The sequence below is a fragment of the Pavona decussata genome, unplaced genomic scaffold (genome assembly GCF_977016875.1).
Source record: "Pavona decussata unplaced genomic scaffold, jaPavDecu1.1 SCAFFOLD_61, whole genome shotgun sequence".
NCBI lineage: Eukaryota > Metazoa > Cnidaria > Anthozoa > Scleractinia > Agariciidae > Pavona > Pavona decussata.
The window spans coordinates 2,565,945-2,586,411 of NW_028145482.1; the positions used below are offsets into that span (position 1 = coordinate 2,565,945).

General features: G+C 41.7%; 1 protein-coding gene across 1 annotated transcript in view; it reads left to right on the forward strand.

Moving 5' to 3' along the window:
* The window catches only part of LOC146479073 (ATP-binding cassette sub-family A member 2-like), a 43,446-nt gene that overhangs the window by 18,267 nt on the left and 4,712 nt on the right, over positions 1-20,467 (forward strand). The window contains exons 13-38 of the mRNA XM_085111350.1: positions 219-501; positions 1,098-1,320; positions 2,093-2,428; positions 3,093-3,410; positions 4,379-4,620; positions 5,037-5,117; positions 5,630-5,826; positions 6,361-6,630; positions 7,349-7,575; positions 8,280-8,322; positions 8,531-8,737; positions 9,324-10,056; positions 10,868-10,973; positions 11,519-11,630; positions 12,394-12,457; positions 12,613-12,787; positions 13,708-13,823; positions 14,708-14,855; positions 15,310-15,433; positions 16,192-16,324; positions 17,277-17,397; positions 17,858-17,929; positions 18,092-18,198; positions 18,908-19,049; positions 19,481-19,615; positions 20,186-20,289. Coding sequence (XP_084967476.1) covers positions 219-501; positions 1,098-1,320; positions 2,093-2,428; positions 3,093-3,410; positions 4,379-4,620; positions 5,037-5,117; positions 5,630-5,826; positions 6,361-6,630; positions 7,349-7,575; positions 8,280-8,322; positions 8,531-8,737; positions 9,324-10,056; positions 10,868-10,973; positions 11,519-11,630; positions 12,394-12,457; positions 12,613-12,787; positions 13,708-13,823; positions 14,708-14,855; positions 15,310-15,433; positions 16,192-16,324; positions 17,277-17,397; positions 17,858-17,929; positions 18,092-18,198; positions 18,908-19,049; positions 19,481-19,615; positions 20,186-20,289 — 4,819 coding nt within the window. The remainder of the gene's footprint in view (positions 1-218; positions 502-1,097; positions 1,321-2,092; positions 2,429-3,092; positions 3,411-4,378; positions 4,621-5,036; positions 5,118-5,629; positions 5,827-6,360; positions 6,631-7,348; positions 7,576-8,279; positions 8,323-8,530; positions 8,738-9,323; positions 10,057-10,867; positions 10,974-11,518; positions 11,631-12,393; positions 12,458-12,612; positions 12,788-13,707; positions 13,824-14,707; positions 14,856-15,309; positions 15,434-16,191; positions 16,325-17,276; positions 17,398-17,857; positions 17,930-18,091; positions 18,199-18,907; positions 19,050-19,480; positions 19,616-20,185; positions 20,290-20,467) is intronic.

The window sequence follows — 20,467 nt, forward strand, 5'->3', positions numbered from 1 at the left end:
ATTTGAACACACATTTCGGTGTATTCACTGACTAATGGCTGTTGATATTAGAAGACTAAAACTCTTTGTTGCCTCAAACCACTGATGAATGTTTTGTTTGACAATATAAAAAAGAAGAGGAAAAGCCAAATGCTTAACAAACTTGTGTTATGTTAAACATCACAGTAGTTTCGATTGAAAGCCAGATTCATATTTGGAAATACTCCTGCCGCTTTCAGGTATTGTGTTCTTGAATTTCAAAGTGAATGCCAGCCTACCAGCACACGTCAAATATAAGATTCGAATGAACGCGTCATATTTCACACCTGCAACTGACAGCATCCGGGATCCTTACTGGATGCCAGGCCCGCAGAGCTGGAATCAGCGGTATTATGATCTGGGATTTACGTGGCTGCAGGATCAGATTGAGAGAGCCATTGTCGATTTGCATGCTGGGAGAGATGTCATCAAGCCTGCTGTGTACCTTCACGAGATGCCATACCCATGCTACGTTAGGGACAAGTAAGGCTTTTGCTTATCTCACATTCAGGACTGTTTACGTTTTTCTTCAGTTGTTGAGTAGCATTTTCTTTTACTTTAGTGTTGTCAAATTTGTCTTCAAGTATCTGGTATAGTGGATATTGGGATTTCTCTTTGAATTGAAACTTTGACACTGTTTTGAAGAATAACACTATTTGAAGTGATCATTTTTTTCCTTCTTCCTTCTCAAATGGCGCTTGCCATTTGTCAGAGCTGGCCAGTTTGACCAGTCAGTTCACAAACGGAATGTATCAATTTGAAGGATAAGTTTCATCCTAGTCCCTTGCATTTCTTCAAAATTCGGAGTCAGATCATTTTTCAAGACTTTACAACACCATCCCTTCAAAATGACGCATTCGATTTACAGACTGGCCGGTGTCCCCGGCCAGTTCTAGCAAATGGAAAGCACTCTTAGTTAAAGCCTTCATCCTGTCGATGAATCCTAAAGTATGGGCAGTAAAATAAATGTTTATCTAACGTTCCAGTAGTGCTGTTGATTTACCAATAATTTTGAAAATAAAATTTTTGATTTTTCTTGAATCATTTCAAATCTCCTGCCATCTTTATTTGTCCTGTAGTTTCATGTTTATCATCGAGCACATGATGCCTCTGTGCATGACAGTGTCGTGGATTTACACCGTAGCCCTCGCTGTACAGGCCATTGTATACGAGAAAGAACAGCGTCTGAAGGAAGTCATGAAGATGATGGGTCTGTCTAACGCTGTGCACTGGATTGCTTGGTTTATAACCTCGCTTGTTGTTATGTCGATCACTGTTACTCTGTTGGTTGTTATTCTCAAGGTAAGTTTCTTTTCTTATTTTCCCTGGCGTTCTAAAGGCAGAGTCACAGAATGAGATAAGTTAACGTAATTTAACACAAGCTTGAAAATGTAAACTTGCATCTCCTGTCACGTGGTCCGCAAGTGGAGTAGCCTCCCTCGCAGACGCTCATCACGCAATCTTTCCTCCCCAACGTTGGGGAGGAAAGATTGCGTGACGAACTACAACTTGAATCGAAGAAGTTCCAAGTCCCCTCTTAATTTGTAAAACGCCATTTGTAGCGTTGCCCAAAACAATACTGGAGCTAATTTGCGTCGTTATTTGTTGGAGATACCAAGGAGTAAAAAAAACAAACGTTGACCATGGTGCAAATTGAGTTTCATCGTAACGGACGGATTTCATCGCAATTGATTGCTCGTTTTTGCCTTTCGTTACAGATGGAAAAAGTTATTGTTGATGCCGTTTAGGGTTTATTTCGTTTACGTAAAAGCAGACCCACTAGAGCAGAGATAGGAAAAAGCGTGTTTTGGTTGCTGCCAATATCTCGTGTAACGTGAATACGAACATGAACTTGAATTCGCACACATTGCTTTTTGAGTTTGAGTCCTTTCTCTTAGTCCTTTCAGTTTTGAAGGTCTTTCTTCCTTGTGTAAAGAGCATTTACAAATACACTGAAATAAAGGTTTCTGATAACACTTATCTAGTCATCTTGGCCAACCAAGGTTCAAAAACCTTGGTGTGAGATCAAATTTGCGTTTGTTACTAACCAATGTTTTCCCTTTCCTGTCCACAGTATGGCAAGGTGTTGTACTACAGTGATCCTCTTGTTGTATGGGTGTTCCTCATGGCGTTTGCTGTGGTGACCATTGTGTTCTGTTTCCTTATCTCCGTATTTTTCTCCAAAGCCAAACTAGCCTCAGCGTGTGGCGGCATCATCTACTTTCTCACCTACCTTCCTTATGTGTTTATCTCCATCCGAGAGGAGGCTGGGTTCGTGAATGTGTCTGGAAAAGAGAAGATGGCCGCCAGTCTCCTCTCCACGTCTGCGTTTGGCCTGGGAGCGAGGTACTTTGCGATCTACGAAGAAGAGGGAGTTGGAGTGCAATGGTCCAACCTGGGAAAGAGTCCCGTATGTAGCTTATTAACGCATCTCTTTTGATGTTATGTTGTTTTGTGTTCTTTTGTCGTTTGTTTTGTGCACTTTGTAGGTATTTTCTACCAACAGAAAGAAAACGTACTAGAGTTGGATAGATATAATTTAGATAGTTTAGTTTAATAATTGAGCTTAAAAACAGGGAGCCTGTTGGACGGATAGATTACGATAAAGTTTGTCAAGAAATCATTCAGAAAAGGTATAATGCATGTTCTAAAGTAATGAGAAATTAATTGCGGACACATCTGCGATCGTCTTTAATGTCTTTAATTAATTGTGAATTAGGCAAGAGGATGGTATTAAAGGGAAGAATGATTTAACATATATATAGCGAGCATAACCATCTGATTTATAGCGAGGTTTAAGACATTTAAACCACCCCCTGTACACCACCATGGTTGGTCGCTTACGATATGAATATTGACAAGGAGGAACAAAGTGCAAATTGAAATTGTGTGCTATTAGCTGTCACACTGGTCGCACAAAAACAATTTGCTGTCCTCTCCTGTTGCGTGAGTTCAGCACTAACTTTTGTTCGGTTACTCAATATGAAAACGTTGAGTAGTGAAAAATGTAATGTTTGCTTTGAAGTGGCAGAGTGCACTGAAGCACAGTCTTAAACTCCTCTTATCTCCTGCAGGTCAAAGGTGATGATTTCAATCTGTTGACAGTGTTATACTGTATGATGATGGATACAGTTATTTACGCCATCTTAGTGTGGTACATTGAAGCTGTTCATCCAGGATCGTACGGTCTGCCTCGTCCGTGGTACTTTGTCTGTCAGCCGTCCTACTGGTTTGGTCATAACACACAGGCGTGCCCTAAGATGAGCCGCAGTACGTTCCAGATGATGACAGCGGATGAGTTGGAGGATGCGCCTCAGGCCCAGGGACTGCTGGCGTACGAGCGAGAGCCGATACATCTGACACTCGGTGTCACTATAGAGAATCTGAAGAAGGTACAGCTACTGATTAATGAAGATCTGTTATGGCTGTTTTGCACTGGCAATCTCTGTGTTTGAAATGAAATGTGCGATTAAACCTGTTAATTTCACACTAGTTATGACAAAGTCAGTGAACAGGCAGCGGTCACAACTGGCCTGCAAATCATAACTCGTGCACTCGCAGCATTCTCCAAAAATTACACTGCCAATGCATCAGTAAAGCTTCACAAAGAAGCCGGTAATACGTTAAAACAAAAACTCAAATGATTTCCTCAAAAGACATCCACAACTTTCAAAGTTTGTTGACATTTTGAACGTTTTCACCGGTGATCTTCAAAACCTACAAGCATTATCAGAAAGAGTTGAGACACCCTTGGTAAAGTGCGTCATTTTAGGGCATTTTCATATTCGGACCTCGTCTGCCCCCAACTCCCTAATCAATGTTGGAAGGGGAGGGGGTGGGGTTCAAAATAGGGGCGAACTGTTCATAACAAGATAAAGTTATGTAGAGAGAATGTTTATTTCGGCGAGAGTGTCTTAACATAGAAGCCAAGTGTCTTTTGCCCTGCAGATATAGTGGTGGCCGCGTCATTGCTTCTGCTGTAGGTTTATAAGGGATAACTGCGTCCTTCCCCCACCAGACCTCTGCTATCGATCTCCTTCTGTTCCGCGTCTTGTTATAAATGAAATGCACAGTATCTAGACGAAGTACATGTAATGAGATTCGAGTCCTGGCGTTTCGAACGTTAGCCAGAGCAAATCCAATTCGCTCTGACAAAGGGCTAACGCTCGAAACGTCAGCACTCGAATCTCTTTACGGTGGCCAATTCACCTTTAGTTATCAGCTCTGTTGATAAACCAAACATTCGTTTCCCCATCGACGCAGCACCGAAGTTTCTTTAGAAACCAACGTACTTGTCGATAAGTACATGCAAGTTGTATGTATGCAGAAACATCCCATTGATGAAGAATGTTTCTGACAGGTGTACAAAGAAGGAAAGAAGCTTGCAGTGGATGGACTAACGCTTAACCTGTACGAAGGACAGATCACATCGTTCCTAGGTCATAATGGAGCTGGCAAGACTACTACGATGTCTATTCTGACCGGTCTGTTCCCGCCCACAGCTGGCACAGCTTACATCTATGGCTGTGATATCCGCATGGATATGGAGAAGATACGCCGTAGTCTGGGGATGTGTCCACAGCACAATGTGTTATTTGACAAGTGAGTTACAGTGTATTTCGATTACATTATAATAGTAATAACAACCTTTATTTACCCTTGGCAGTGTTTATAGCACAAGTACTAGTGGGACCGAGCATTAAACATCAGAAACAAATAATCGAAATTGAACGTAACATGGTTAAAAATCTCAACTGACTGGAGGCAGACCAGCTGGCTATTTACAAGCGCGGCCGAGGAGTTGAACTCGGGGCTACCGAGAAACAACTCCAGCTAGTGGTCAGAGCGGGACTTGAACCCGGGACCTCCGGATTTCAAATCAGGCTCCCTAAACGCTAAACCAAGCTGCCTCCCGCCAGTTATGCCAGTTATGAAGTTCACTGTTTATCGTTGTTTCCTTATAATAATTATTGTTTATACAAACCAATTAAAGTGAATTTGATATTTGGTATTGGTAGGATGACAGTGGACGAGCACTTATGGTTCTATGCGCGAATGAAAGGAATGGCGGAGATGGATGTGAAGAGAGAAATGGACCAGTGAGTGTTGATCTTCATTCATATATTCTTGACAAATTACTATTGATGAGCTATCATTAACACACCGCTGTCGGACTTAAATCTTGCTGACTGGTGCATAAGAGTCCAACAATCCTTTGCCGTTGGGCTCTGCCGCCTTTTCAGTGGTCTGTACCTTAACCGGAAGGGTCTCATTCGGCTTTTAAACTCAGACGCTACTTTCTGTTGCTTTGATGCGACTTCGCCAACAGTTGGTCAGGACAACATTTTAGTGGAACCGATTTTGCTATGGGACGAAGTGGCAATTTACTTATTTACATTATGGATTTAACGAAACTTGTCTTTTTCTGAAAAAAAAAAAAAAAATAGTCGAGAAAACAAAATAACAAAATCACCGTTCTTTTTTTTTTTAAAAAAACAGAATAGTCTAAAAGAACGCATTGTCAATTATTTTGTTAGTCTTCACTATATTTTCCACCTTAAAGTAATAATTTGTTCAATGAAATGTTTAAAACTCGTTTCTTGTTTAAAAGGCTGGTGATGGACGTTGGTTTGCCCACCAAACGTCACTGTGCCGTGGAGACCCTAAGTGGGGGCATGAAAAGAAAGCTCTCTGTAGCGATGGCTTTTGCTGCGGGCTCACGAACTGTTATCTTGGATGAGCCCACTGCTGGTGTTGACCCTTACGCTAGGAGAGCCATATGGGATCTGCTAAGCAAGTATAAGAAAGGTGACTTCTGAGTGGATAGATAATTAATGTTTGCTTGTACTGCAGGATTGTTATAGTGGAGTTTAATATTTGGATTTCAAACGTTTTTGTTCAAATGTCAATTTTTTGTTGTTGTACGATATCTGATTTAAGTTTTAAGAGCATAAACAAGATATTTTTTTCTGTTATATGCAGTCAACGAGAAGGTAGAAAAGGTCTTGCTTTCATCACGGCTTCCACTTGGTTTTCCGGAAAACAAAGAAGGAATGAAAAAGTTATTCTCTTGTTTTTTGTTTCTCAGTATATCGATCGAGAGCATTGCACAACTGTCATTCTCAGTAATAAGAAGTAGGTTTTCTGTGTAAATGGAAAAACCAGCATAGTGGATGCGCTAATGTTTTTGTTGTTCAATATAAATTCTTGTTTTCAGTAGCTTAAATTGGGAAAACATTAGTTTCCCTTGACAATGGCGCCAAGATGTCGCCGAAACGTAGGACTCTTCTATCGTTAGTTTTTGCCTGTATATGTAAAACTGAGTTAATTCTTTAATTTCAGGTCGAACTATCTTGCTGTCCACACATTTCATGGACGAAGCTGATCTGCTGGGAGACCGTATCGCTATTGTGTCAAACGGAAAGCTCCGCTGTGTTGGCTCACCACTCTTCTTGAAGAGCCACTTTGGAGATGGGTACCACCTCACCCTGGTGAAAAAACGTTGCAGAACTCCCCAGGGGTCCATGGTGAATGTTCATTTGTCATCCACAGAATCGAGTCAGGGCCTGGAGACTAGTGGGATGGCAGCAACTAATAACTCTCTACAACCAGGTGAGGGAAATGGAGTTGAGATGACGTTGTTGTAAAGTTAAGAACCAGACACACGGTCATTATTACGGAATGTCGAGTGTATTTCACGATTCCAATTCTGCAACACTACGCGTACTGTGTCAAGTAATAATTTCACGTTTTTTGTTGGGTTTGTCCTGGCAATTTAGCAATTACGTGCTGCTGCACTATGAAATGTTCAAAAGGCTACACCTTGCGTCAGGTTTCAGAGCAATTGCGCGTGGTCATTTTTGTTGCTTCTGCTCCCAAAGTACTGGAATACGATGGAATGTGTAATCTCTACCGATCGAGAAGGTTGCAAATGAAAAGCACATAATCAATGAGACTAAACTGTTCCTTGAGATTGATTCTTACTTTCTTTATAGCACGAGCTGCTTAGTTCTAAGGCACCGTGATAATGGCAGATAAAATAAAAAACTGAACAAAAAATCGAGTTCATAAATTTATGGTTTGAAAGAGCACAAAAATTAAGTGTAAAATACCAGGAAGCAGTAGAAGGCAAATCATCATCAGACGCAGGGAGAACTGCAACAAGCACCAGTAGCTTTGTATTGGAGTTCAGTTTTATTTTTTAACACTGAAGGTCTCTCGGAGAGAGCTCGTATGTTCTTTATAACTTTACTGATTGCTGCAAAAAGGGTGAACAAAGTAAACAGAAGTTTTAGTGAATTTTAAATGAGGAACTTTTCATGAATCGCAGATACTCCGAGCAGCGGTGAAGATCACGTCAAACAGGTGACTGACTTCATCAGATCGCACGTGCCAGCTGTCAAACTGGAGCAGAACACGCAACAGGAACTCACATTTATTCTGCCTGATAACTCCGTCAAACGAGGCGGCTTTGAAATGTTCTTCAGCGATCTGGAGAAGAAGAAAACTGAGTTGGGGATCGATAGCTTTGGGCTGACAGACACTGCTCTTGAGGAGGTAAGCGATTAATCAACAGACTTGTGGCGGGTCGGGAAGGGAAGTGGGGTCATCCTGTCTCCATGTCAACAGGCCCTAGATCTTTAGCAATATAACGGGCGTAACGGTACGATCCCATCGTTAGCGAGAGGAAGGAGGGGCAGTAATGCTGTTGGAATTGAGTAAATATATCAAGTTACGCTGCTGGTAACCTTACAGCGATTTAATCAGACTTTTATCTTTAAATTTTTGTTAAATGTTCGACTTTAAGGACGGTGCCACTGCGCATATGTTCTGCGCATTCCGGGATGGTCCCCGACTCCGAGAAACTTTTATTTCTTAAGGACGGTGCGGTTTAGTGACTATGCGGGAAAAGAAAATCTTGATAAGGACTATTGAAATCGAAAAAAAAAATTGGGGTTAACCACGTATTTTTCAGGGATAATTAAGCTTCAATTTGGAAAGCGCTTTTTAGATTTATTGTCGCCCAATTGTCTCTGAAAGGTGTGTGATTCCCGCCTGTCGTAAACCGCACAAAAATGCCTCTGAATTAGGATTCACCGTCCTCAAGGTAGTTTTGACATCAAAAGTAAAGAATTCAGCTAATGGGCAATCTAAATTCATTTGAGGGGATTTCTTTACGCCTATATTTCAAAGGATTTGCGGTCGCTTTTTTTCTTTGACCACACTGAGTTTACTCTTAATCTTCATGTTATCCTTTTTAGGTTTTCCTCAAGGTAACTGATGTAACATCTCGTGAGGAGTCAGGTAAGATTACACAACTGATCTCGCTGTCATTTGCCAACAAATCCGCTCAGCGCGTCACATTTTTCACACTTGCGTTAAGTACTTCAGTAGGCTAACTGAATGATGCTCATTATACCCCATGTTTCCAGTTTCTTTTAATACTCAATTTCTTCTATATTCAAATTATTGTAAATTTGTCTTGTCTTGTTTATTTGCTGGAAACTTGCAGAGGAACTCAATTCAATCAACTCTGACAACCACTCAAACCTTGGCGATACTGCAAGCAGTGGAGCCAGCGGTGACAATGGTGACGAGTGGGACTCGGATTTACCAGCCGGTGTAGAAATGGAACTTGGTGATATGTCAGGAGTGCGGTATGACGCAAGAGAACAGCTACTGAGCCCGGAGATACAAGAGGAGGCTACCTACCAATATGGTCAGTGAACATGTCTTATGGTTTGCTCATTTTCACGGGAGTTTCTGTGCGGTCAAACAACACCAGTTTGTAAAATTTGGAAAAGCGTTTCTTCTTTCAGATGCTTCGTTGAGAGTAGAGTAAAGGTGATGTCAGGACTTTTAACGCAACATTTTGTTGTGGAATAGTTACATGTTGACAGTTTTTGAAGACAGCTAAACTTGCAACATCTCGCAGCACGCTTTGTTATACGGAGGGCGTTGGCTGTTCAGTACTGTTTGCAATCAACTCTTGCCTTCCGGACACCTCGCTATTGCGGACACCCCGACAATAAGGAAAGCAGCTAAATCTCCGGCAAAGATAAATTACAGACATTTGACTGAAATAAATTCCCGCTATTAGGGACACTAACTCGCGGTCCCGAGGGTGTCCGAAATAAAGGGAGTTGACTGTATTCATTTTCCAGCAGATCAGTTCTCCCTGAAGTCATAGTAATATTCTAGAAATTATCAAATGTTCTCTCTTTTTCTGGTAAGCAGGATATTCCGGCTTAGAGGTATAGTTACAGAAAATAAATTTGATTTGTTGTTACACTTCATTCTTTCAGCCGATCAGACGCCGCTGAACACAGCATTCCAGGGTGTTGGCACTCATACACTGACTGGCTGCAGTCTGAAGTTCCAGCAGTTCTACGCGCTTTTACTCAAACGATTCCACTACGCACGCCGTAACTTCAAGGCAGTTATTTCTCAGATTCTTCTGCCCGCCATTTTCATCACAATTGCCATGACAATGGCGCTGTCGTTTCCAAAATCTCCCGACCAACCTCCTCTGGAACTAACTCCGTCCATGTTCCCGCGGCCAAACTACATCCCTTTTGCAAACGAGGCAAAGGGAGTCAACCAGCTAGCGTCGCGGTTGGACAAAACTTTGACGCTTCTCTCTGGGGTGGGGGCAACGTGTTGCCTGCGATCGAGAAACGTCACAATGAAAAGGAACTTAAGAAGAAGGCCGTCCAAGGAGCAGATGGCGTGGATGTTTAGTCAGTCGTGTTCAGCCTCCATTAACGAGGTTTCGGACGATTATTTCAACCCATCAAATCTCCACTTGTCGTATATTTATTCCAACAGCTCAAACGTGTCTCACTCGGTGACTCACAAAGACACTGGCCGGGGGTGTCGGTGCTCCAAGAACAAGACTGCTTATGTGTGTGATCGGGGTGCGGCTGGAGCACACCCTAAGGAATTGGTCACTATAACACTGGACACATTGCAGAACATCACTGGCAGGAATATCTCAAAGTATCTGCTCTATACCACGGAGACATTCAAGCTCCACAGGTGTGTCATGGATTTGCATTTTTTCTCAACATGCTGTGATCATATCTAGAGCGGACAAACAAAAAGCGAGGCCTCAAGCAATCACCTGGACAGAAGTCCTTCTTTGCTTACTTTAAATCGTTTTGATGTCATGAGAGAGATTTAGAATCATTTTTACGGGAAACGGCAGAAATGACCACGTAACCATGTTTAGCCTACATTTTCCCCTCGCTGGTTCAGTTTTTCAATAAAATTAAATTTCGCGTTAGCATCAAAGGTCAGAATTATTTTGCACTATTCTCATCCATGAATCCATTTTAATTTTCAAGAAAACATAAACGCTAATCTCACATTTGCCTTTTGCCGTTAACGTGATTTTAAATCTCTCGGTTAGTTCAAGCTACAGACGTCAAAAGTGTTTCGTAGCCTGATTGTAGAGTCAAATTGCAGCAGTAAAAGAAAAATTAGACTTACCTTTCCCAACTGAAACTTCTTGGATATCAGAGATCTTGCTGCTTAAGGTCCCCAATGATCTCACGTTACAGTAAACCTGCACCTTTCAAAAGCTCTATTTTCACAGGACCTGATAACCTGCAGCTGCATTGCTTTTTAGGGTTGGGAGCATTGTTCTGTTGTTCGTTCTTTTGTCCGCTCGATCAACCATGTAAGACGTTGCAAACGGTGCAGGTCGCCCCTCACATGGTGGCTCCTTTGATATTAGCAAACATGTGGAGATACAGTCAGTATCACAATTCAATAGACTCCCCAATCTCCATCCCCTCTGGTATATTTTTGTGTCATGGTTGTAACATACGTTCTTTCTACTCTGTAGGTACGGCGCGCTGTCGTTTGGTGAGGTGGTTACTTGGGTGCCTCAGAAGTTAGACAAAGTTAGAATAGCTTCTGTAAGAAGACTAGCCATTAGAGAAGCTGTAAAGGTATGTGCTGCAGTCAATCTGTTGTGTCGGCGGTGTAAGTGTACTTCGTTCTCGACCGCCCCTGTGTTTTCCAGTGTAGAAACTTCTTAACCTCTAGTCGGAAGTCAGCTGACACACCATATTAAAGTGCTTGGTACTTATGACTGTTTAAGTAAAGATTTGGCCAGATTTGGTGACAGTTTGGATTCCCGAACCAAAATTCTTCTAGGTAGTGTTGATCCGTCTGTTGAGGAATTTGCTCATTGGAGAAAACCGGATATAAATTTTGGTAGCATATTGGTTAAAATTGTGGGGGACGGTTAGTTTTCTTCTCCTGTTGTTAACAAGACGTTTGAAAGTCGGCTATAACTTTAACGTGGAGTGAGACTTAAAGTAACACGTAATAGTAACTGAGATTACTGACAAACTTGTGGCCCTCGAAAAGCCAAGATATTGAGAAAGGGGGAGAGGATGGATGGGAGGGAGCGTTTTCTGACAGTAGTGTACTTCTGTGTTGGTCGTTCTTTGTGCAACGCCTTCTCTGATTCTATCTCGTTCGACTTTAGGCTTGGTACAACAACAAGGGCTACCACGCCTTACCCACGTACCTCAATGTGATGAACAACGCGATTTTACGAGCCTCGCTGTCAAAAGGAAAAGGGAACCCTGCAGCTTATGGTATGTTGAACGTAGATCTTATTTAAGGTTTTACAAGTTTGAATGTGAATCACTTGTGATCAGAAGCAAATGGCGAAACGATGGAAGCGTGTGTTTTTTGTGTTCTTGAACGCATGTTCTTGCAAAGTGCTTTCCAAAGTGCATACCGCACAATGTTTCTAGTATAAGCCCTGAGCTTGTACAACTTTGTGAGGCATGTTAAGTGGGAGGGTGGGGGGGGGGGGGGGGGAGTGGGGCTTATAAGTTGATAATCGTTAATGGAAATCATCATAAAAACTACAGGATTGAAATCCCAAAGTTGAAGACCGTCCAAGAGATGCTCTGCATGTTGGCTTTTAATAATCTTTGTGCACCAAAAGCTGCGGTTAGACATTGAACAGTGACTTTGTGTTTATGTGTTCTGTGAAAGTATTTATGTTAAGGAAACAAGGAAAACTAGAAGGGGGTTTATATTCGAGGGGGTCATATAATCGGAATATGCTTCTTTTATCTGGTAGTAGTTTGTTCTACAAGTGGAGGCCCCGTCTATGCGTTTTTGTGTTGTCAGTTTAAGCGTATATTTTCGTAAACGCTGATGTTACAGCATTGGGACCAGAAAAGAGGAAATTTCCAATATGGCGGATGATCTGGGAATGTTCAATGATGGCTTTTAGTGTTAGCGTTTTCGTGTAGAAAAAAAGCCGGAACGACTTAACGTTCGTTTACGAATGTAAACGTATTTGTGTGGACGTGACCTGACTTTTGTTTTTCTCTCTTTTGACAGGTATAACAGTTTATAACCATCCTTTCAACAAAACTGACTCAAACCAACTCTCTGCAAGATATATGTAAGTAGCTGTGCTTTTCGATTTACTGAATCCTTGGCAAGAGTACCTCTTATTGGTTAGAAAATTACTAAGCCTGCTATACCCAGGAAGAATTTCAAATTCGAGTCCTCGATAGAATTAAAATGACTAAAACATGCGGCGCTTTTCTCACACAGGCGTCAAGGCACAGATCTTGTGATCGCCATCTTTGTCATCATCGCCATGTCCTTTGTACCCGCCAGCTTTGTCGTGTTTCTTGTAACCGAAAGAGCGTCCAAAGCTAAGCATCTGCAGTTTGTCAGCGGTGTTGATCCTGTCATCTACTGGCTTTCCAACTACGTGTGGGATGTGGTAAGTGTTGGAGACCGGAGGGGGGTACACGGTGAAATTTTATACTGGGGGAAGGGGGCTCCGCCCGGAGGTTCAACCCCTTGCCCTTTCACCCCTTGCCCTTTCACATACCAGATACTACGGAAGTGATGCCCCTTATGACAGACATAAAACAAAAGAAGTGTACCCCTTTCTTGTACCTCAAAGACAAGCCAAAGTCTCCAGCATCAAAAGTAATCTGCGGGTTGCAAATTCTGCCAGGAATTTCTGAACCTTTTTGCTGTCCTTTCTGGTAGTTCGATTTAATCGCCACCCTTTCAGTTCAGAGTCTGAATAGATTTTTCTCTACCCTTTCGCATACCATGAGGATGACAGAGGAACCCCACCCCTCCCCCAATCTTTTTGGTGGAACTTCTCCATATAGCTCATTGTATTACTTCTTCCCCCCCCCCCCCCCCGCCCCTCTCCCCGGGGTCGAAAATACATTTACAAAGTACCTGAATACATTTCAGAGTTGTGAGGAGTTTTATTCCGCGTGAGCTGTAATGATAAGAGCACATGGAAACTGATGCGCTTTTATACATTTGGAAAACTAAAACGTTTGTAATTTTCAAGTCTTAAGAAGCGGGAATTATTATCATGTTGCTGGCTAATTCCACCAGCAGTTATCGTTGGCGAATTTTTCGAACGCAGCTTTGAGTTTTTAATATTCCGGGCTATTGCAAAAAGCCGAAAGTTTTCCTAGTTTAACCACGTCCTAGAATGCTTCGCTAAAAGACATTGGTCTGGTTTAGACCGTTAGCTCGTGGTGCAATACTCCAGCAAAAACGACGCTTTCAGCCCAAATGTTGACTGTGTAGTGGGCGACCCATTCGCTAATTCAATAAGCGAGCAATGTTGATTATCATTGTCGCTTATAAAAGTGTTTTTCTCCCCTGCAGTGTAATTACTTGATCCCAGCATGTGCCTGTATTACTCTGCTGCGTTTGTTCAATGTGCCTGCATACTCCTCCGACAGCAACTTCCCAGCTGTTGTCTGCCTCTTCCTGCTTTACGGGTGAGTGATCATGCAGTTGTATTTAAGAATAATTATTGTCCTCGACCGAGTCGGCTAAAATCAGACGATATTCCGCAAGAGTGAGCTGTCAGCAGGATAATTGTTTCATTATTCAAGCACAGTTTTATTGCAGAAATACTGGAGACGATCTTTATTTTGCCATTTTTCTCCCCGACACACGAATTACGTATATATCGCAGGATATCTGTTGACAACGGACGATGAATATTCAGTGCACCATGACCATATTTGGGCAGTGTTGCAATGTGTTGAATAATAAACTGTTTTTACTTGTAATAGGGAAAGCTTATGTCTATAAATATGTAGATAACATTGTTGGTATATAGTCTACTACACTATAGTAAAGAACCATAAGCTGGATAGCGAAAAAAAAATTAACCTGATAACGAAAGAAACGACATCTTTGAAGACCCAGGGGCAGATGGTCGGGATAAGGGATTAGTAATAACCGGGAAAATGTGGGAAGAAAAAATGCCTTTTATTATACCCGACTTTTCTTCGCTCAATCATTTTCCCATCGTTTGAGTTTTGTCTCGACTCCGATGATAAAACAACAAGCAAGCACACCAAAAGGAATCATTAACGCACCGGTCAAAGGAGCAGTGAAATATTGTGATCCCCCTTTCAGTCATTTCAGTATTTAAAGCCTCCTTATAAGCACAGCTCTCTTGCTATTAACTAGGATTTCTAGACAAACCAAATCAGAAGAAATAGGATTACTGGAAACTGAACTCAGACTCTTACCCTGCTGCCGCGCACGGATACTTAACATGACCACAACTTAATGCATCACGCCAACTCATTTATCTGACTGTCATGCTTAGCTTCATATTTCCTTACATGAAGTATCGTCTGTATTGTAGATGGTCCATCACCCCTATCATGTACCCAGGAGCATTCTACTTCAGTGAAGCCAGCTCAGCCTATGTGTTCATGATTGTTGTCAATATGTTCTTTGGAGTCACTACCACCGTTACTACATTCATCCTGCAACTCTTCCCTGATGATGTGGTATGACAATAATTAATTAATAACTAATAGTTATATTTTTTTTTTTTGCTGGAATTAAAATCAGTACCTTAGGCAACTGGTTGTTGCTTGGCACCCTAGTAAACACCAGCTTTAAGAACCTTTGCTGTGAAAATCCTTAACAGTAACAACAACAGCAATAACGAGATAACGAGATTGGTTATACCCCTAAACCCACTGCTTAGCTTTATTTACAAATGTCTTGGACAACAACAACCTAATGAAAAAATGTTCAAAAGTTGTAGGGGTGATTAACCATATCGAGTATAAGAGGGGGTAAAAAAGTCCACTAAATATTGACCGCGTTGTGGCATTATTTACTGTATGGCACTAACGGGGAAGATTTTAATCTGTGTATCTACGTGTTGGAAATTACTTTCGCTTTAATCTAAAAAAGAGGCAGCTCTTTCTACAGGTCTTATTTTTCTCCTTGCAGGTGTTGACCAAAATATATAACGCTCTGAGAATTATCAACCTTGGATTTCCAAACTATTGCTTGGGCCACGGCCTTATGGACTTGGCTTACAATCAGTATCTCACGGAGTACTACACTCAGATAGGTACACCGACTCCTCCATTGTGTTCTATATTTATATACCATCAAACGACACAGGTGTAACGTGAATTTATACTTTAATTACAAATGCGTCAGCCGCTCTGATTCCCGCGTCAGTCAGGTGTTCCTATCTGCTTATTTTCTGAGGTGTTACCAAACCAAGAGCGCTCGATGTTGAAAATTGCACTTGAAATGCGACACTTGAGAGGGAATTCAAGAAAAAAAATAACCATCTATCATCCGCCGAACCCATACCGGTTCAATGCTTGATTTCCAATTCTTGTAACAAACTGGACGCATTTTGTTTAGATCAAGAGTAGTCTCTAATTTTTTCAAGGACAGATAGTAAAACAAGCGAATACGCGAGCGCACCCGAAAATTGTCTTCCGCCAGGAGACGCGGTTTTCTGTCCTTCCCTGTGTGTCGCGTCTCCTCTATCCTCCCCTGTGCGTTGCGTGTCCTGCCGGGGGGAGGTGATTTTTGCACGTACTCGCGTCATTATATCGCTGTGCCATCAAGACAAATAAGAGACTGCTAGTCTAGTAGTCTACATTTTACTTAATACAAAATGCCATTTTGCAAGGTGACAGAGTACAAAAGATACGATGTAGGCCTGTTGTAAGAACCCTGTTTATCTGGCCATTTTTTTCCTTTATGATCGTATTATCGGGCTTCTCGTGCCCAGTACTTACCAGTCTTTATTGAACGATTTAAGTTATAAGAAATGCCGACACAAGAAATCAAACGTTTGTCTGTCTGTAGGTGAATATGACAAGATCCGTGATCCGTTTGAATGGTTACTGACGACTCGTAACTTGGTGTGCATGGCGGTCGAGGGAGTGGTGTTCTTTCTGTTCACTGTCCTCATGGAGTTCAGATTCTTTGTCAAGCCGAGGTAACAAACACATTTACACAACGTAAGAAAGGATGAGTTATTTCGAAAGTATAATTTAAGGAACAGTAACCGTACAGATTCCTTCTGTAAATTTACCAATTAAAGAAATCCCTTGGTCCCTTGATGTTCTTGCCCTCCTTCGAAGATGCTTGTACGTTTTCGATTCGAGTGCGAGTGACTCTAAAAATCACCTTACCTAAAGAGTACAGACAAGAATTTCAAAAAATGTGGATACGATAATCTTGTTGTAAACAACAAGATTGAGTGGCGTTAGTCTAAGGACAAATTCCAGTTACCCTTAAATTATTATATTCTGTTTGGTTAACCCACTCTTAGAAATCTTTTGAATAACAGGAACACAAAACCTCGGAGAAGAAATCTTCCTTTTACAAATCGAGGGAAAATGCTCGGCCAGTAATGAGAAACGTTGGTTTGGCGAGAAGAGCAGAGCAATGGAGATATTTGGAATTACATTTATCGCAAACGGCAGAAAGCAACACGTGACCATGTTTATCCTATATTTGCCGCGCGTTTTAAAATTGAGTAGTTTGGCGTTAGCATAAAAGGCCAGAATTATTTTGCACTATTCTCACGTATTTACTCATTTCTTAAAAAAAAAAAAAAAAAGAACATAACGCGAATCTCACGTTTGCCGATTGCCGTAAACGCTATTCTAAATCACTCTAATGTTTTTCACGAGAAATTCAAGGAGTTGATTCACGCCCGGGAATTATGGTAAATTGAGGGTACTGTCTTAGCTGCTTTTGGGGGAAATCATGGCAAGTAATTCATGGTAAGGTACCATATAGTCACCCACATAACCCTAACCCTAACCCCCATATAGTCACCCAACCCTTCATATAGTCACCCTTACCTTACCATGAATTATATGCCGAAATCATAGTAATATCGATGTCACGTGACACATGACAATGACGTGTTCCTTTACCAGGCGCACGCACGTGTCAAAGGAGCCAATTGAGATGGAGGACGAGGATGTGGCGGCTGAAAAAGAAAGGGTTCTTAGCGGAGGCGCCAGCGGGGACCTAATACGAATTGAGAACCTAACAAAGGTGAGCAAAGGGTTTGGAGAGACAGTATTATTGGTGGTTTGAATACTACACTGCGAAACTTCACAGTTAAGTGTTGGCTAACTGAGAATAAATGGCGTCGTAGGAAAATTAAATGTTGCCTTGAGATGACAAATTTGTTTCTCATAACAAATTTACGAATAGATAATAAGGGCAGTAATCAATGAAACTCTGCAGGCAAGTGACATATAATAGTATGGCTTTCAGTCACTGTATCTTTGAAACCAGGTACTTGTGTTAGTGTTCGAATTAAGATCTCCTAATTATCATGTGCTTCACTGTCACTGCGAATTTGACGATCAAGGCACCAGAGCTGGGACGGTATACGCTGTTCGCATCTGCTCTGTGTGTGATTTTACAGTGTGAAGCCACCAACCTCATCGCGGGACAACCATTGAGTGTTAAAGCGATATTTTCTTGTTATTCTTTTGTGGCTCTGTAGGTTTACTATTCAAGAAAACGAGGCAAGCACCTGGCAGTGGACAGACTGTGTTTAGGAGTTCCCAAAGGAGAGGTGAATTTGAAGCTTCTGTATTTCTACATGTTTTTTGTTTGGTATTCTCAAAAGCAGAAATAAATAATTACTGCTGCCGAGCCAGAATATAGCACACACCTGTTATTCCTTGTTCTCTGTAGTTTGTCATTTTAGATTTACATCTTGTTGTTGTCCCTGCAGTGTTTTGGTCTGCTGGGCGTAAACGGCGCTGGAAAAACCAGCACGTTTAAGATGCTTACTGGGGACACGTCCATGTCTGCCGGAAATGCGTTCCTGAACTCTCACAGGTATGTGGACAGAAAGACTTTAATGTACGAGACTTTTAACAGCTTCATTGTATTTTTAGTAAGAGAAGGTTCTTTGAACATTTTTAGTGATAATGCCAGCCTCCCTTCGGACTTGAGTTTAGCAGTAAAATACACTGAACAGGCATAGTTTTGAAGAAAGCCATGAAATAGATTGTGAGAAAGATATATCACAGCCCTACGGTAAACGACATAACGTGCCAAATAAGAGGTTTAATGAGCAAAACAATGGCTCTTTGGTACAATCTTTGTCATCTTCTGCACAATGATCAAATTCAAGATTTCGTGAGAACCGAGTTGGCATTATCGCGAAGCAGTTTACACGATGGTAAATATATATTTAGGTGAAGTTTTTCTTGGCTTCACCTTGTGGTCGTGAAAGATCCCTAGGCGAGTGGTAACAGTGTGACGGACGTTTCACGTTTCCTTTGGTTTTGCTTTGCTATGCTCTGTGACTGACCAGCAAAACTCGCGCCACTTTCTGAACCAATAAGAAACAAAACGAAAACCAATCGAGACTTGCTGACATGCATTTTCCCGCGCTTTGCGCCGGTAGCAAGTATTTTCTCAGGCTTCTGATTGGTTCGTTGGGCAGTTTACGTGAGTTGTATTTAACCAGAGTGATAACTTTGGTTTCCATTTTGCGACACTCAGTTGAAAAACTGCTCTCTGTATTGTTTTGTGACCGCAGTATTGTGTCCGAGATGCAGAAGGTTCACAAGTGCATGGGATACTGTCCTCAGTTTGACGCTCTTGTTGATGAACTGACCGGTATTGAACAGCTCACCTTGTACGCCAGACTCAGAGGAGTTCCTGAAAATGAAGTGCACAGAGTAAGTGGTTCATGCTGTCTTGTACGCTCATTTGTCGCGTTTAACAGTTGCACACAGGTTTTGTCAAAATCTAATGTGAACTACTTTAAAGTTAAGAGAATTCCTCTTTGTAGCCTTATCTTATGTTAGTTTTTTTGTCCAACTGAGACATTTCAGGTCACAGACTCTCCCTCGCTTCTTTCTTCGTTCGTCGACGTTGTGAGGGATTTACCGCTAACTGTGTGCGATGTACTTACTTCACTTTCAGAAATTTGACCACAGCGAAATTATAAGAGTCAATAAATTGAATTGTATGCTATCATATCTTGTTTGTTTTTTTTTTTGTTTGTCTTTGTTTTTTGTTTTTCCTGTACTCTTGTTCGTCGCTAACAAGAGGATCACTTGTGTAGCTCGCTCAAGAGCCTTGTTATTTCTTGTTCCGTTATCATTAGGTTGTATCCTGGGCGATCAAGAAGCTTGCACTGACCCGCTACGCCAACAAACCAAGCAAAACATACAGCGGCGGAAACAAACGAAAACTGTCCACTGCCATGGCGCTGATCGGTAACCCGCCAATCATCTTCTTGGTAAGAAACAATGGAAATTAAACCTCGCTTTCAAAACGAGACCTGGTGTCTTCGTAATTGAGTGGAAACTCGTTTTCACGACATTAAGAGCTTTGTGTCCAGTCTTATTTTAACAGAGGCTAAAGGCTTCTCTTTGTCTATTAAAATTTCGTCCGACTAGAGTTCTACGGTCGACGCCAGCCCTCCTATCTTCCTCCTTGTGTTTTGATTATTGCCTCTTTCTGACGTCTGCGGTAACATGTTGAGGGGAAAGGGGGAGTGGTATTACGGCATCCTCTCTTTGCAGAGGGGAAGGGGTGTTTTGCTGCAAATGTCGAACGTCGCATTTTACGCCATCTACAACGCTTTAGGGTTAAGCATTGAACGCTATTATTTAGGTCTAACCGCTTGACTATACTATTTAGGGTTATGCGCTATTAGCTTATAGTTGTTGTGACGGCAGACATTTGACATTATAGGACGTCAATGGATTCGGCGTTCTGCAAAATACCTCTGCCGTTAGCAGAGTAGTAATACAAAAACCAAACCATATTTTAACCTCATGCTGTTTTTTTTGTTTTGTCTGTCCAGGATGAGCCCACCACAGGAATGGACCCACACGCTCGGCGCTTCTTGTGGAATCTGATTCTGGATATTATCAAGGATGGTCGCTCAGTCATACTGACGTCACACAGGTAAGAATGAAAACAACCGTGTTGACCTGTCACTTGCCTCACTCAGCACATCATGTTTTTATCCATTACGTTTTTTATCTTAGAACTGCGGAACTCTAAATACAAGTTGAATGTTTTGCAAGACTTGTTTTGTGTAGTTAATAAAAATAACTTGAGCTCAGAAAGGACTTGCGTGAAT